Genomic DNA, 13,400 nt, shown 5'->3' with positions numbered 1-13,400 from the left:
TTATTTTGTTAACTCATGATACAAAGATTTATTTGTAATTACATGTAGCATAATTTGTTAATTATCAATGTAAGGTAATGTATACTTTCACATGTCATACCCGGCTGTGATGATTTCTAATGTGTTTGTTTTATCTGTTAAGTAAGCTGGATTAATAAAAATAGTGTATGATAAACAGATAAAAAAAATTATCAGGTCATCTTTTTAATATTAATAGTTAATTATTTTTTTATTCTTGTAGGCACAGTTGTTAGCAGAAAACAGTTAAAAAAGGATCAGTTCCAACTGTATTTTGTTAGAAAAGAAAATTATCCTCAAACACCCCAGACAGAAGTGATCGACTTTTTAAAAGAAACAAAACAAAATCTGAAATATTATTTACAGAAGAAAATATTGAAATAAATGATCCATGCACTTCTGATATAGGATTTCTAACAATGTATTGTTTTCTGTTAATCCATCTGGAGAAGCAGCAAGAAAAAGATGCATTGTTGACACAAATAATCCACATTTAACAGTTTCTAGCTTCGTAATCGATTCATATTTCTCTATTGCTACTGGTTCATACTGTCTACCATGCTTGATAGCTGCTGTATACAATGCAGAACTCCTTGTATATGATAAAGCAAGATTGTGAAAGTCTGTCCTGTCTGTTGCCTTACATATTCTGCCAAAATTTGAAGATGTCAAACGCTTGCATCTCTCATAAAGCCATTGTTTGCTCTTGGATTGATTTACTATTGAAGTTATGTCTTCATCTGTTTGAAATAATTTGTTGTCTTTTAGCCAGTGATCCTCAGGTGAAAGCTTGAAATAATCATGATCTACTGCAATAGCATACGGATTTAACTGGTTGAAAAAGGTGTGATATAGGAAATGAACCAATGTTTGTATGGTTCAAACAAATATTTCTAAAATAGTCATTGTATCCAATAACACTGCGAAACTTTTCCGGTCGTGGATCAAAACTTACATTCAAATCCTGTTACTGTAACCATAGCAACCATAGTAACAGGATAGATCTGATCTGTCCAATAATATCAAAAGTGACCCTAAATCCTTCTGGGACTTACTTAATAAATTGAAACGAGCATCAGAAAATAATACTACCGAAAAACTGGACGAGCAAACATTCTATAACTTCTTCAAAAATTTAAATTCTTGTGAAGCTCAACCAAAGGACAATAAATTTCACAAAACTATCCTTAAAAAATTAGATGAGCTAATAAATGCACTAAAAAACAATAATATAAATATGTCCTATAACCAACCAATAACATCAGATGAAATAATCAAAGCCTCTAAAACCTTAAAAAATGGCAAATCCAGTGCAAAGGACTTGATTTCAAATGAAATGATTAAATATGGTATACCTGTACTAGTTGACCCTTTAACTAAATTATTTAACCTAATCTTCAAAGAAGGAACATTTCCTAAGGTATGGAATGAAAGTTTTATTTCATTAATACACAAAAAGGGCAATAAGCTAGACCCTTCAAATTACAGAGGTATTTCTATAACCTCCAATCTTGGAAAATTATTCAATAAAATTATATATATGAGAATTACAAAATTCATGAATGAACACAACATTATTAGTGAAAACCAAATTGGATCCCGTACCTCAGATCACATATTCACCTTGAAATGTATTATAGAACAAAAGAAAAATAAGAAACAGAAGGTGTTTGCTGCCTTTGTTGATCTCAGAAAGGCCTTTGACACAGTTTGGAGAAATGGATTATTTTATATCCTTTTAGAACTTAAATTACCCTGTAAACTTTTTAATATAATTCATTCTATGTATGACGATACTACATGTAGAATTAAATTCCAAAATGGTCTCAGTGAAGAATTTATCTCCAACCGTGGCGTTAAACAGGGAGATGTTCTCAGTCCTTTATTATTTAATCAGTACATAAATAATTTGGTAAAAAGTCTCCAAGATGCTAATACAGATCCCATTGTAATTGGAGATACAACAATAAATTCCCTTTTATTTGCAGATGATATAATTTTATTATCAAATTCTGAAAAGGGACTACAAACAGCTTTAAATGTTCTTAGTGAGTTTTGTAAATGCTGGAAACTAGAAGTCAACATAAACAAATCAAAAGTCATTATATTTAACTCAAATGGAAAAACCCATAATAATTTTTTTAAATGTAATAACGAATTCCTGGAAACTGTCAAATCATACTGCTACCTTGGCATGACACTGCAGCACACAGGAAATCTAAATCTGTGCAGCTCATTGCTTGTTGAAAAGGGTAGAAAAGCACTTTTTAAAATAAAAAAAACAATTGGACTAAATAACCAATGCAAGCTATTAGAAAAATTATTTGACTCCCTAGTTGTGCCTATTGCTCTATACGGTAGTGAAGTATGGGGAATAGGCAAACAACACAGGGATTCAGATCCCTTTGAATACTTGCAGTATAAATTTATTAACGAAATTCTAGGAATACATTGTAAAGCATCAAATGCTGCATGTTTAGCCGAGCTAAATAGATTGCCTTTATATACCAGAATAGAATTTTCAGCAATAAAATATTGGCTTCATATACTTGAATCAAATAATTCACTTGCCCTAAAAATATATAAAGCAACTGAAAAAAAATAACTCTTGGATAATAAATATGAAAAATCTCATTTCAAGACTTGGATTTCATTTTATTTATCTAAATCCTATTGATATTAAGATGTATTTAAAACCCATTCAAGAGAGAATCAATGATATAGCCTTCCAAAAGCAAGAGACTGACATCAATCAAAATAAAAAATTGAACTTTTTTAATATACTTTATAAACCAAATAAAAGACCCTCGTATGTTGATCAATGCAAATCCAAAAGTGATAGATCAACATTATGTAAATTGAGGTTAAGTGCTCATACTTTATCTATTGAAAGAGGGCGATATCTAAAAATACCAAAGCAGAGTAGGGTATGTCTTTGCTGCAACAATGGAGACATTGAAGATGAACTTCACTTTCTTTTAAAATGTTCCTCCTATAAATATGTGAGAGATAACCTTATTAAAAAATTAAATAATGTTCTATTGAACAACAAATTTCCTTCCTTATCATATAACTTGCTTCTATCAATTCTAAATAGTAATTCCCAAACAATATTAAAAATTGTTGTCAACTATTTGAATGAATGCTTGTTGGTGAGAAACTCATTATTAAAAGGTACTTGATTTCTGTAATAATGTATATGCTTCTCATTTATTTTTTATATATTTCTCTCATAATTATCCACTGTCACTCCTTCATTGTATATATGTTATTGTAGTTAGTCTTTAATTTGTTGCCATAACCATTTATTGTCAATGTGTTAGTGCTAATAAAGTTATCTTATCTTATAAATCTTATCTATAACAGGATAGATAAATTTCTTCATTTTTGAATGCTGTTGTGAAATAACTGCTCCCTTTGGTGAAGTGATTATGGTTTTCTGTTGTGAATTTGGTTTCCAACACGTTATTGCACTTTTTTTATACAAGTATACTGTTGGTGTAATTAATCAAAATGGTTGGTACTGACCAGCATAGACATGAAAAAAAGAACCCTCTATTGTTTTCATAAACTGGAATCCGCTTGTATTACGCTTCACTTAAACAACCGGTACGGCCCGATTTTAGGGCAAAATTTTGCCCTGGAGATTTTAACGAGATTTCACGTTACTATGTTACATAGCAACGTCACTGTACAACATCCGGAATATTAACGAAAATGTAAACAACAGACGATAGTATTTTTTAAGAATTAACAAGAATTGTAAGAAATTTAGAATCAGACAAGAAGAAAAAATCAGTAATATACATTGTAAAGATAGAAGCAGAAGACATTATTACATGTAAACCTTATAAATCAACTTTAATATATATACACGCAACATTTAGTAATGGAGAAAATGTAAACAAACAGACGACACGATTTTTTAGATAAATACTGCTAGTATTGCTAATAAAGAAATTCAGATCACAGAAAAATAATGAACTGACACTGAAACAGTAGAAATTACTGATGCATACTATGTATAACTCTTATGTCATGAAATATCATAATCGTACTTTGTCTTCAATAAATGCCGTCACCACGAAAAACAAACCTGAACATATGCGTGGTTTGTAAAATACAAAAAGAGAAAAAAATTGAATGGAGATTGATAGACTCAAGTCATGGACAAAAGAAAAGAATTGCTCAACTTTTATTAAAATATGGAGAAATTGATGTGGTTGACGGTGCCATATGCAGACCATGTGAGCGAAAGTTGTCAAGTCTTGACAATAGTGTCAGAGAATTCAAATTTAAATGTTATCAAAATTTTCATTTGATATCACCCAAACGTTGTCTTACAGATGAAAATACAAACCCTGCCAAAAAACTTAGTAACAATGGAGAAAATGTTGAAAATCCTACACCTTCATCACCGAAATCAACACACATGTCAACTTCCAGTAATATTTCAACACCACAAAATTGTAACACTGTGAGAAAACAGCTCGGGGACATATCAAATATTACATGCACGCCAATCAGACCCAAGCATCATGATACACTTAACGATTCTGGGATATCACTGTCTACACCTGAAATTGAAATTGAAACAAATAGTCTTACTCTTAATAGGAAAAACAAATCAAATAGTACAGTTACATGTAGTAAAGAATTATTTAAGGATACACCTATAAATGTTGAATGTCATGATCACATCTATAGTGCTGTTAGTACACCCAGGAAGAGATCAAAAATTAAGACTACAAAAGAAACTTTACCCAAAGAAGAAGAGACATTAGCAGTGAAAAGTTTGAAAAAAATAATAGTCAAACAACAACAATATGATAATTTATCACCAGTAGAATTAGCTGAAATCGTGTCAGTTCTGCCGCTGGGATCCAGATCTGCACTTATTCAAACTCTTTTAAAGTATGATTCCTTCAAACATCTTATAACTGATGAACTGATGAAAATATTATCCAACCAGCATGATATTTTAAAAAACAGAAAAAGAGGCAAACTTAGTGTATTGAATGGGAAATCATTTGAGGATATGATAAATTTTAATTGGAGTCAAATTGTAGAAGAACTTTGTGATGAATTCCCAGTTTTATGTCGCACAATATTGAGTTTTATGCTACCAGATAACTTGACAGAAAAAACAAAGTCTGATCGAATTACATCAATGGTCCCGAGGATAGGGTTTATTTACTCTTTGCTTGCACAGAGTCGCAACCAAGAATTGAGCAAGGTTCAGCACATGATTAATACAATATTGTTTGACAACTTGTGTGATCAAAAGGTAAATTAAAGTTAATATATATACACTAAGGCCCTAAAGGGGGTGGCAAGGGGGGGGGTTACTATGAATTTACTGCGATTTTTATTTCAAATTTCTAAATAAGTTATGATACAAATTCCAACACAATTACTTAATTACTTAGTCCATAAATTTAGACTTAAAATAAAATATATATAAAATTATAATAAAATTACAATAGGGAAAATATAACTTTATTCCCCAAAAAGCATATGACAAATCAAATCAAATTTGGGTTAAATGTACCTGCTTTGAGTTTTAAATCAACTAATTTGTTTTCTTGAAACATGAAAAATGAAACATTTCATTTCACTAAAGGCCTCTCATGAGGCATGATAGTACAACAATATAACAAATAAGATATAATGCATGAACAAACATATTTACAAATGCATGAATAAATGGGAAGGTAAATATCATTTGTAAATTGACATTACAATTTTACAGAACTTGGCTAAGCCAACAAGAACAAATTTATCTTTGCTGTTCATTAAATTGGAGAAACTCGTAGTATTTTTAACTTTACAAATTCTTATTTTACTCAAATTTGTATAAGAGTTATCTCCCATTCAATATAAAAAAAAAAGATAAAAAAATCACTACCTATTTTTCCCCCCATTTAATGAATCATTGATTACTAAAATAATAGTGGTATGATAACCAATCAAACATACTATTCACCATACAAATGTGGATATAAGCATCCATAAGTCACCCTTCAATTCAGTCTACAACTATGAGCAAATTCATACCATAAGGCATAGACATAAAAACCAAATAACAATTGCAAAAGAATCTAAATAACTTTAAGAATACCATTATAGCATGATTTATGTTGAAAAAAAATATGATAGACAACAACCAACTTCCATAATAAAGCCACATATGATTCTTAGCATCTTTAAATGTAATCAAACACACACATGTAATTACAGTGACGCAACTTCAGGTTTACTATCAACCTTATTGTCTAACTATACCAATTCTTGATGTTAAAATATTAAGAAAAGGTACATTTCCCAATGAGACTATCCGAAAAATGACAATGGACCTAGTTGTATAAGCATACATCTTGTGAATTGAAGAGTTACTTTTAAGCAATTTATTCATCAAACACTTTCTTAAAGAGACTAAAATTATTGAAATTTCAATTTTTACAGGTATTTGATCGTCTACATTCAATTGGGGCATGCATGAGTTATGGACATAGCCTTACCATATTAGACAAGTATGGAGGTCACTTTAATTCTGCAGTCATAGATGCCTTAAAATCAGGAAAAAGAATTAGACTTGTAGGGGATAATATTAACTGGATGACAAATGTGCACGATGAAAGAAAAGACAACCATGCACATATGCATCATGCATTTGGATCTGCATGCATCATTCAGAACACATCATTTGATTTGCTTTCCAGTATTAAACCTCAAGTATGTTACAAATTACCTTTAATTGAGTTTTTCAACATATTTTAAAGTGTTTATGCTGTAAGAAAAATTTACCATAAATGTTGCTCTTCAGCTTTAGTAACACTATGAAAATATGGATATACAAATATTTAGATATTTGTATAAAAAAAAAAGAGAAAAAAAAAGAAAGTAAATTAAAATTAAATAACTGTCGTGGTAGCCATTTAAAAGCCACCTGATGAGTTCCCTTGGCAGGGACGAAACAGTTTTTATCTTGCACTTGAATATTATTTATCAATTATGGACTTTTGACGAGTGTCAGTATCATATAACAGGTCCTATAACGTATTGACTTAGTAAAAGTCAATATAAATTCCTGATATCTCCTTCTGATAAATTTGCAATCTTCTTTTTGTTATATATAGTCTTATATGATTTTTAATTTGAGTTTCTTGTGTACATTTCAGAGTTCAGTTTGCATCCATTATCACTGAACTAGTATACATTTTTGTTTGGGGACCAGCTGAAGCAAGCCTTTGGGTGAGGGAGTTTCTCCCTACATTGAAAACCCATTGGTGGCCTTTGGTCTACTCTTTGGTTGGGTTATTGTCTCTTTGACACACTCCCAATTTCAATTCTTAATTTAAAATTTAAAATAAAAATATAAATTTATGCATAAAATAAGACTGGAACACTTTCATTATTTCATTACTGACAGTTATTGAACAGGTAGTGGTTTGTATCGTATAGCTAATTTCCTAATGCTTGTAGTATAAAACTTTGGTTGACTTGTTTGCTTTGTTTGTATAAACGTTTACATATGCTTTGTGTTTAAGATTAACATATATCCAAACTATATATAAAGGCATAGTTGAACCTATATAAATTATATTTAAATTGTATTGGACATTATTCTAACGACAACTGTACAATATACAAACAAAGCAAGCAAGTTAACCAAAGTCTTGCTCTACATGCATTAGGAAATTTGCTCTAATGACCTATCAAAAATTTCAATTGACCATTATTTTCTGGTATTTACCACAGGCATGGTCAATACTAGTATAATTATAAGACTGACAATAAAAATAAAAGTGTTACCATATTTTTACCTTCATTTTGGATTATCAATTTATTTCAGCTGGACTACAGATATGCATCAGTGGAAACTTTCTTACCATCCAGAAATGATTGGCATCTACTAAGAGAAGACTATAGTGTCCACATTTTAAAAGTGGCTTCTAAACACATACCATTCTTCAAGGAATTTTGTAAGCCATTTGAAAACTTTTTTCATGGAACCTTGACTGAGGAATTGAAAACAAAAAACAAGGTCATTCCATTACCTGTTCTTCATTATAATGAACAAAAATATGATGAGGTTGTTAAAATTTTAGATTTTTATGAGTCATTTTTAAGGGAGAGCTTTGGTAAAGCTAACATAGACTATAATGACACAGTTAAAGTTTTGATAGGTGGTGATCAGTTGACAAGAGAAAGATTTTCTGGGAGCAAATGCTTAAGAGCTGGTGGTATAACAGCAGAGGAACGTTTTGATCACTTGTCTCCGATTACATTCGAATTATTTCATCTCTGCATGAACTATGTTAAATTGATCATGAAACAACTTTTCAAAGATCAAAGTGTAAATGAAATGGGCACTATGAAATGTGAGGCAAATCGTTTACTAAGAACCACTGTGAATGTCAATGTAAATGAACATTATGATGCTGACAAAGACTTCATAATATCATTCACAGATGCATACATAACAGAAGCTGTTATGACTTTCTTTGAAATGGAAAACCCTACTTCTGCCCCAACAATAAATAGACATGAACCACCTAGTCAGTTTACAAATGATAATGAGAAGAAGGAATGGATTTTATCAATATTTGGTGATCTAGTTGATAAAATGGTATGGTGCAATGAAAGTGATAATTGCAGGTCTTACTCTGAGGAAGAAGTTCATGGTAGGTCTAACAATATTAAATAATAAAATGCTTCACTGAGTGTAGCCTAATACTACCGCAGTGGATGAACCCTGAACATTTAAGGCAAATTTGGACACAATAGTCAAGCTTGATACTACCTGAATTTGGATTGTGATAAATTTTTTGCCATAATATAGGTTACTGACACCAAAATATTTAAATGTGGTCAAAAATTTTACCAAATTAATGAGCAATATTGTGCAATTGAAGATTTCTTATTGAAACTTTTCAAAAATTTTAAATTTGAAAAATAATGAAAAAAGAATATGAACAGTTTAAAAATACTTTGTGCAATTCACTTTGCTGTTGGGAATTGACACTCTCCCACTCCATCAAAAAAAAGTTCTCCCCCACACCCCCTTTTCCAAACAATCCCCAACAACAAAAATAAAAAAAAACAGGTGCTCCGCAGGGCGCAGCTTTATACGACCGCAGAGGTCGAAACCTGAACAGTTGGGGCAAGTATGGACAAAACATTCAAGCATGATACAGCTCTGAATTTGGATTGTGATCAAATTTTTGACATTACATGGTTTTTTTTTACACAAAACAAATGCCAAGATTTTACAAATCAATTAAAGATTTCTTCTTCAAACTTTTTAAATCTAAAATTAAATAGTTGACACAGCATAGGTTTCTGACACAGAATGAATGTGGTCTAATGAACTTAAAAGGTTTTTTTTGCCTTTGAGCAAATCACTATGCTGTTGAATATTAATCCTCTCAAAAAAATGTTTGAAGAAATTTTCTTTTTATTTATGAAATCTGAAATGAGAAAAATTTAACCCCCCCCTTTTTTTTCACATCCCCGTTTCCCTTTTTCAAAACTGATATCAATTCAAATTTCTAATGGAGTTTGCAACAATAACTACTCATTTAAATACATCATAAAATATTAAGATGTAAAAAAACTGCTTGTTATCACTGAATGGTAAAGATTATTTAAATTTATCAGTTGGTAGTAAAAAGTGTATATACATTGTATATTGTATATAACAAAGATTTAAGTTGATTCTGGACAAAGAAAGATAACTCCAATTAAAAAAAATTCTTGCTATTGCACAAATAGGATATTTCTTGCTTACTATTCTGGACAAAGAAAGATAACTCTAATTAAAAAAAAAATTGCTATTTCACAATATTGTGCAATTAGATATTTCTTGCCATTGCACAATACTGTGCAATTGAAAAGACTTGCTATTGCACAATACTTAATATAATAATTTTAGATCCTGATTTGGACCAACTTGAAAGCTGGGCCCATAATCAAAAATCTAAGTACATGTTTAGATTCAGCATATCAAAGAGGCCCAAGAATTCAATTTTTGTTAAAATCAAACTTAGTTTAATTTTGGACCCTTTGGACTTTAATGTAGAATTTGATATTTTAAAACAGGACCAAAAATGAAGAATCTACATACACAGTTAGATTTGGCATATCAAAGAACCCCAAGGATTCAATTTTTGATGAAATCAAACAAAGTTTAATTTTGGACCCTTTGGACCTTAATGTAGACCAATTTGAAAACTGGACCAAAAAAACTTCAATAATCAAGAATCTAAGTACATTTTTAGATTCAACATATCAAAGAACCCAACCGATTCATTTTTTGTCAAAATCAAACTAAGTTTAATTTTCGACCCTTTGGACCTTAATGTAGACCAATTTGAAAACTGGACCAAAAGTTGAGAATCTACATATACAGTTAGATTCGGCATATCAAAGAACCCCAATTATTCAATTTTGATGAAATCAAACAAAGTTTAATTTTGGACCCTTTGGGCCCCTTTTTCCTAAACTGTTGGGACCAAAACTCCCAAAATCATTACCAAACTTCCTTTTATGGTCATAAGCCTTGTGTTTAAATTTCATAGATTTGTATTTACTTATACTAACATTATAGTGCGAAAACCAAGAAAAATGCTTATTTGGGTCCCTTTTTGGCCCCTAATTCCTAATCTGTTGGGTCCTAAACTCCCAAAATAAATACCAACCTTCCTTTTGTGGTCATAAACATTGTGTTTAAATTTCATAGATTTCCATTTACATAACCTAAGGTTATTGTGCAAAAACCAAGAAAAATGCTTATTTGGGCCCTTTATTGGCCCCTTATTCCTAAACTATTGAAACCAAAACTCCCAAAATCAATCCCAATCTTTCTTTTGTGGTCATAAACCTTGTGTCAAAATTTCATAGATTTCTATTAACTTAAACTAAAGTTATGGTGCGAAAACCAAGAAAATGCTTATTTGGGCCCTTTTTGGCCCCTTATTCCTAAAATGTTGGGACCAAAACTCCCAAAATCAATACCAACCTTCCTTTTATGGTCATAAACCTTATGATAAAATTTCATAGATTTCTATTCACTTTTACTAAAGTTAGAGTGCGAAAACTAAAAGTATTCGGACGCCGGACGACGACGACGCAGACGCCAACGTGATAGCAATATACGACGAAAATTTTTTCAAAATTTGCGGTCGTATAATAAAAATCATGAACAGCTGGGACCATAACCTCTAAAATCCATCCCAACCTTCTTTTAGTGGTAATAAACCTAAAATTTTATTAATTTCTATTTATTTATACTAAATTAAAGTTGTTATCTGGGAATCATCTGTCTTTGGACGACGCTGACAATGTGATACCAATATACATGTACGACCAAAACTTGTTTAATTTTTGCAGTCGTATAAAAGTCTTTTTCAGTCTGAACCTAATCATAAAATGTCTCATCTACTTAACTAACAATTGACTTTATGTTGATAGTCCTGAATAAAAACCTTGATTGCAAGCTTCAACTTATCTTAACATGATCCAAGAAAATTATGTCAAGGTCTGGTAAACCAAACCAGAAATACATTGTACATGTACATGTACACTGTACAATCATTCCATACACCAAATTTAGTTGACTTACATGTAATGCTTATAATTGTTTATGACTGAACAAACACAAAAACTTTACATTTAGCAATGAACAATGGAAATGAGGTCAGGGTCAAATAAAACCAGAATCAGACTGACATGTACATTGTAAAACAATTCTAGGGAAATATTAATAATACATTGTATTACAAGCGGTAGGGAAAAAAAATACCAAAACTCAACTTTGGACATTTACACCTTAAAAACATTCTATACACCAAATATATATAGTAGCCCTTTATTTCTATTACATGTAGCATCTGAGATATGGACTTAACCAAAGAAACTTAACCTTGTTCACTGATCCATGAAAATATGGTCATCTTATTACTTATAATATGGAGAAATTAACATTACAAAATATCTTTCTTCTTCTTTTCATGTAGTCACTGGACTGTATAAATGTGGTCAAGTACTATGTACATGTGATATGTGGAAATTTCATAACATAAGCAGATAAGCACCAAATATAAAAGACATTAACTAACAACCACTGAACTACAGGCTCTTTACCCTTTAACCTCGATAGTTTATGCATATTATACCGATTTGTTTTAATATGTGACTTGCATTCTTTTTTCATACATAAAAATTCTTGTTTTACAGAAGATGGCGAAGTTCTACGTCTGAAATTGGCAAACGGTGAAATTGGCAAACGGTAACTTCAAATCCTTTGTTATAAAAAAAAAGAAAACACCACCAAAGGAGGACAAAGTCCAATCCTATGGACATCTAGTTCTTGAACTAGGAGTTCATTTTAAAGCGCTGTTAAGCCTATGTAAAACACCAGATAGAGAACGAGGTTTGCGTCTTTTAAAAGTGACCATGCTGCATTTTAAAGCCAACAATTGGATGTCAAAATATGCATATGAAATAATGAGGTTGCTTGTACACCAGTATTGTATTTTGTCAGAACAAGAAGCATCAGAGGAATTTTATGCACTCTTTGTAAATACAAAAGGGAAAACAGACAGTCACATACCTTGTGACCTTCAAATGGAATATATTGTCAAATGTGTAAAAAAACATTTAAAACACATGTTTTCCAACAAAACAGATGATTTCATATCCAAAAGGACAAGTGCAATTTCAGCAATATCTGATATTTCCGAACAGTTTGATAGGGTTTCCAATGTTGTCATCAGGAGTAAAAGGCATTCTGACTTGAGCTCAATTCATGATGAACTAGACATGATCAGCGATCTTCGACAGTTACGACCTTTTGAAACTGACCCAGGGCGCCAACATGACACTTTCCCAGGTATTTCAAGAAAAATGGAAAATCAGCTTGACATGAACCTATTTAGAAACTGGATCATGCAGCAGAAAATAAAATTTGCTACTGAACTTGGAAAATAAGTAAACTTTATTTTATTGCTATAATTTCTGTCTTAAAGATAGAATACATGTTCAATTCCTGTGGTTTTGACTTTCATAAGACTACATGTATATAGTAATATGTTATTGCTTAAGGTTAAGTAGTTGCCCTTGACATGATCATTTATACCATTAAAACACAAATTCATCAAGTAACAAGAATGTGATCATAGTACACAGGTGCAAACCGTGCTCCACTTTGACAGTCTTTATTTTTTAAGAAGCTATGGTTTTGTCCATACAGGTATAAACTTGAAAGCACCGTTCAAGCAGGGTGCAATAACAGCATACACAGTGTCTAAAAATGCCTTTTAGTAGTTGCGACCCAATATATTTAGTTTTGGGGAATTCTGATTAAACTGCAAAGTATA

At 31.1% G+C, this 13,400-nt stretch overlaps 1 protein-coding gene across 1 annotated transcript; it reads left to right on the top strand.

The window, feature by feature from the left end:
* The first annotated feature begins 3,591 nt into the window (after positions 1–3,591).
* LOC139489932 (uncharacterized) lies at positions 3,592–13,011 on the top strand. Its single transcript, XM_071276778.1, has 5 exons — positions 3,592–5,305; positions 6,484–6,753; positions 7,874–8,705; positions 12,259–12,310; positions 12,729–13,011. Exons 1-5 carry the CDS (start codon positions 4,091–4,093, stop codon positions 13,009–13,011), a joined length of 2,652 nt encoding a protein of 883 aa, XP_071132879.1. The 5' UTR covers positions 3,592–4,090.
* Positions 13,012–13,400: the final 389 nt, after the last annotated feature.

This window comes from Mytilus edulis, chromosome 9 (genome assembly GCF_963676685.1).
Source record: "Mytilus edulis chromosome 9, xbMytEdul2.2, whole genome shotgun sequence".
Taxonomy (NCBI): Eukaryota; Metazoa; Mollusca; class Bivalvia; order Mytilida; family Mytilidae; genus Mytilus; species Mytilus edulis.
The sequence above is the reverse complement of the archived record's forward strand: the minus strand, read 5'-3'. Positions and strand labels throughout refer to the sequence as shown.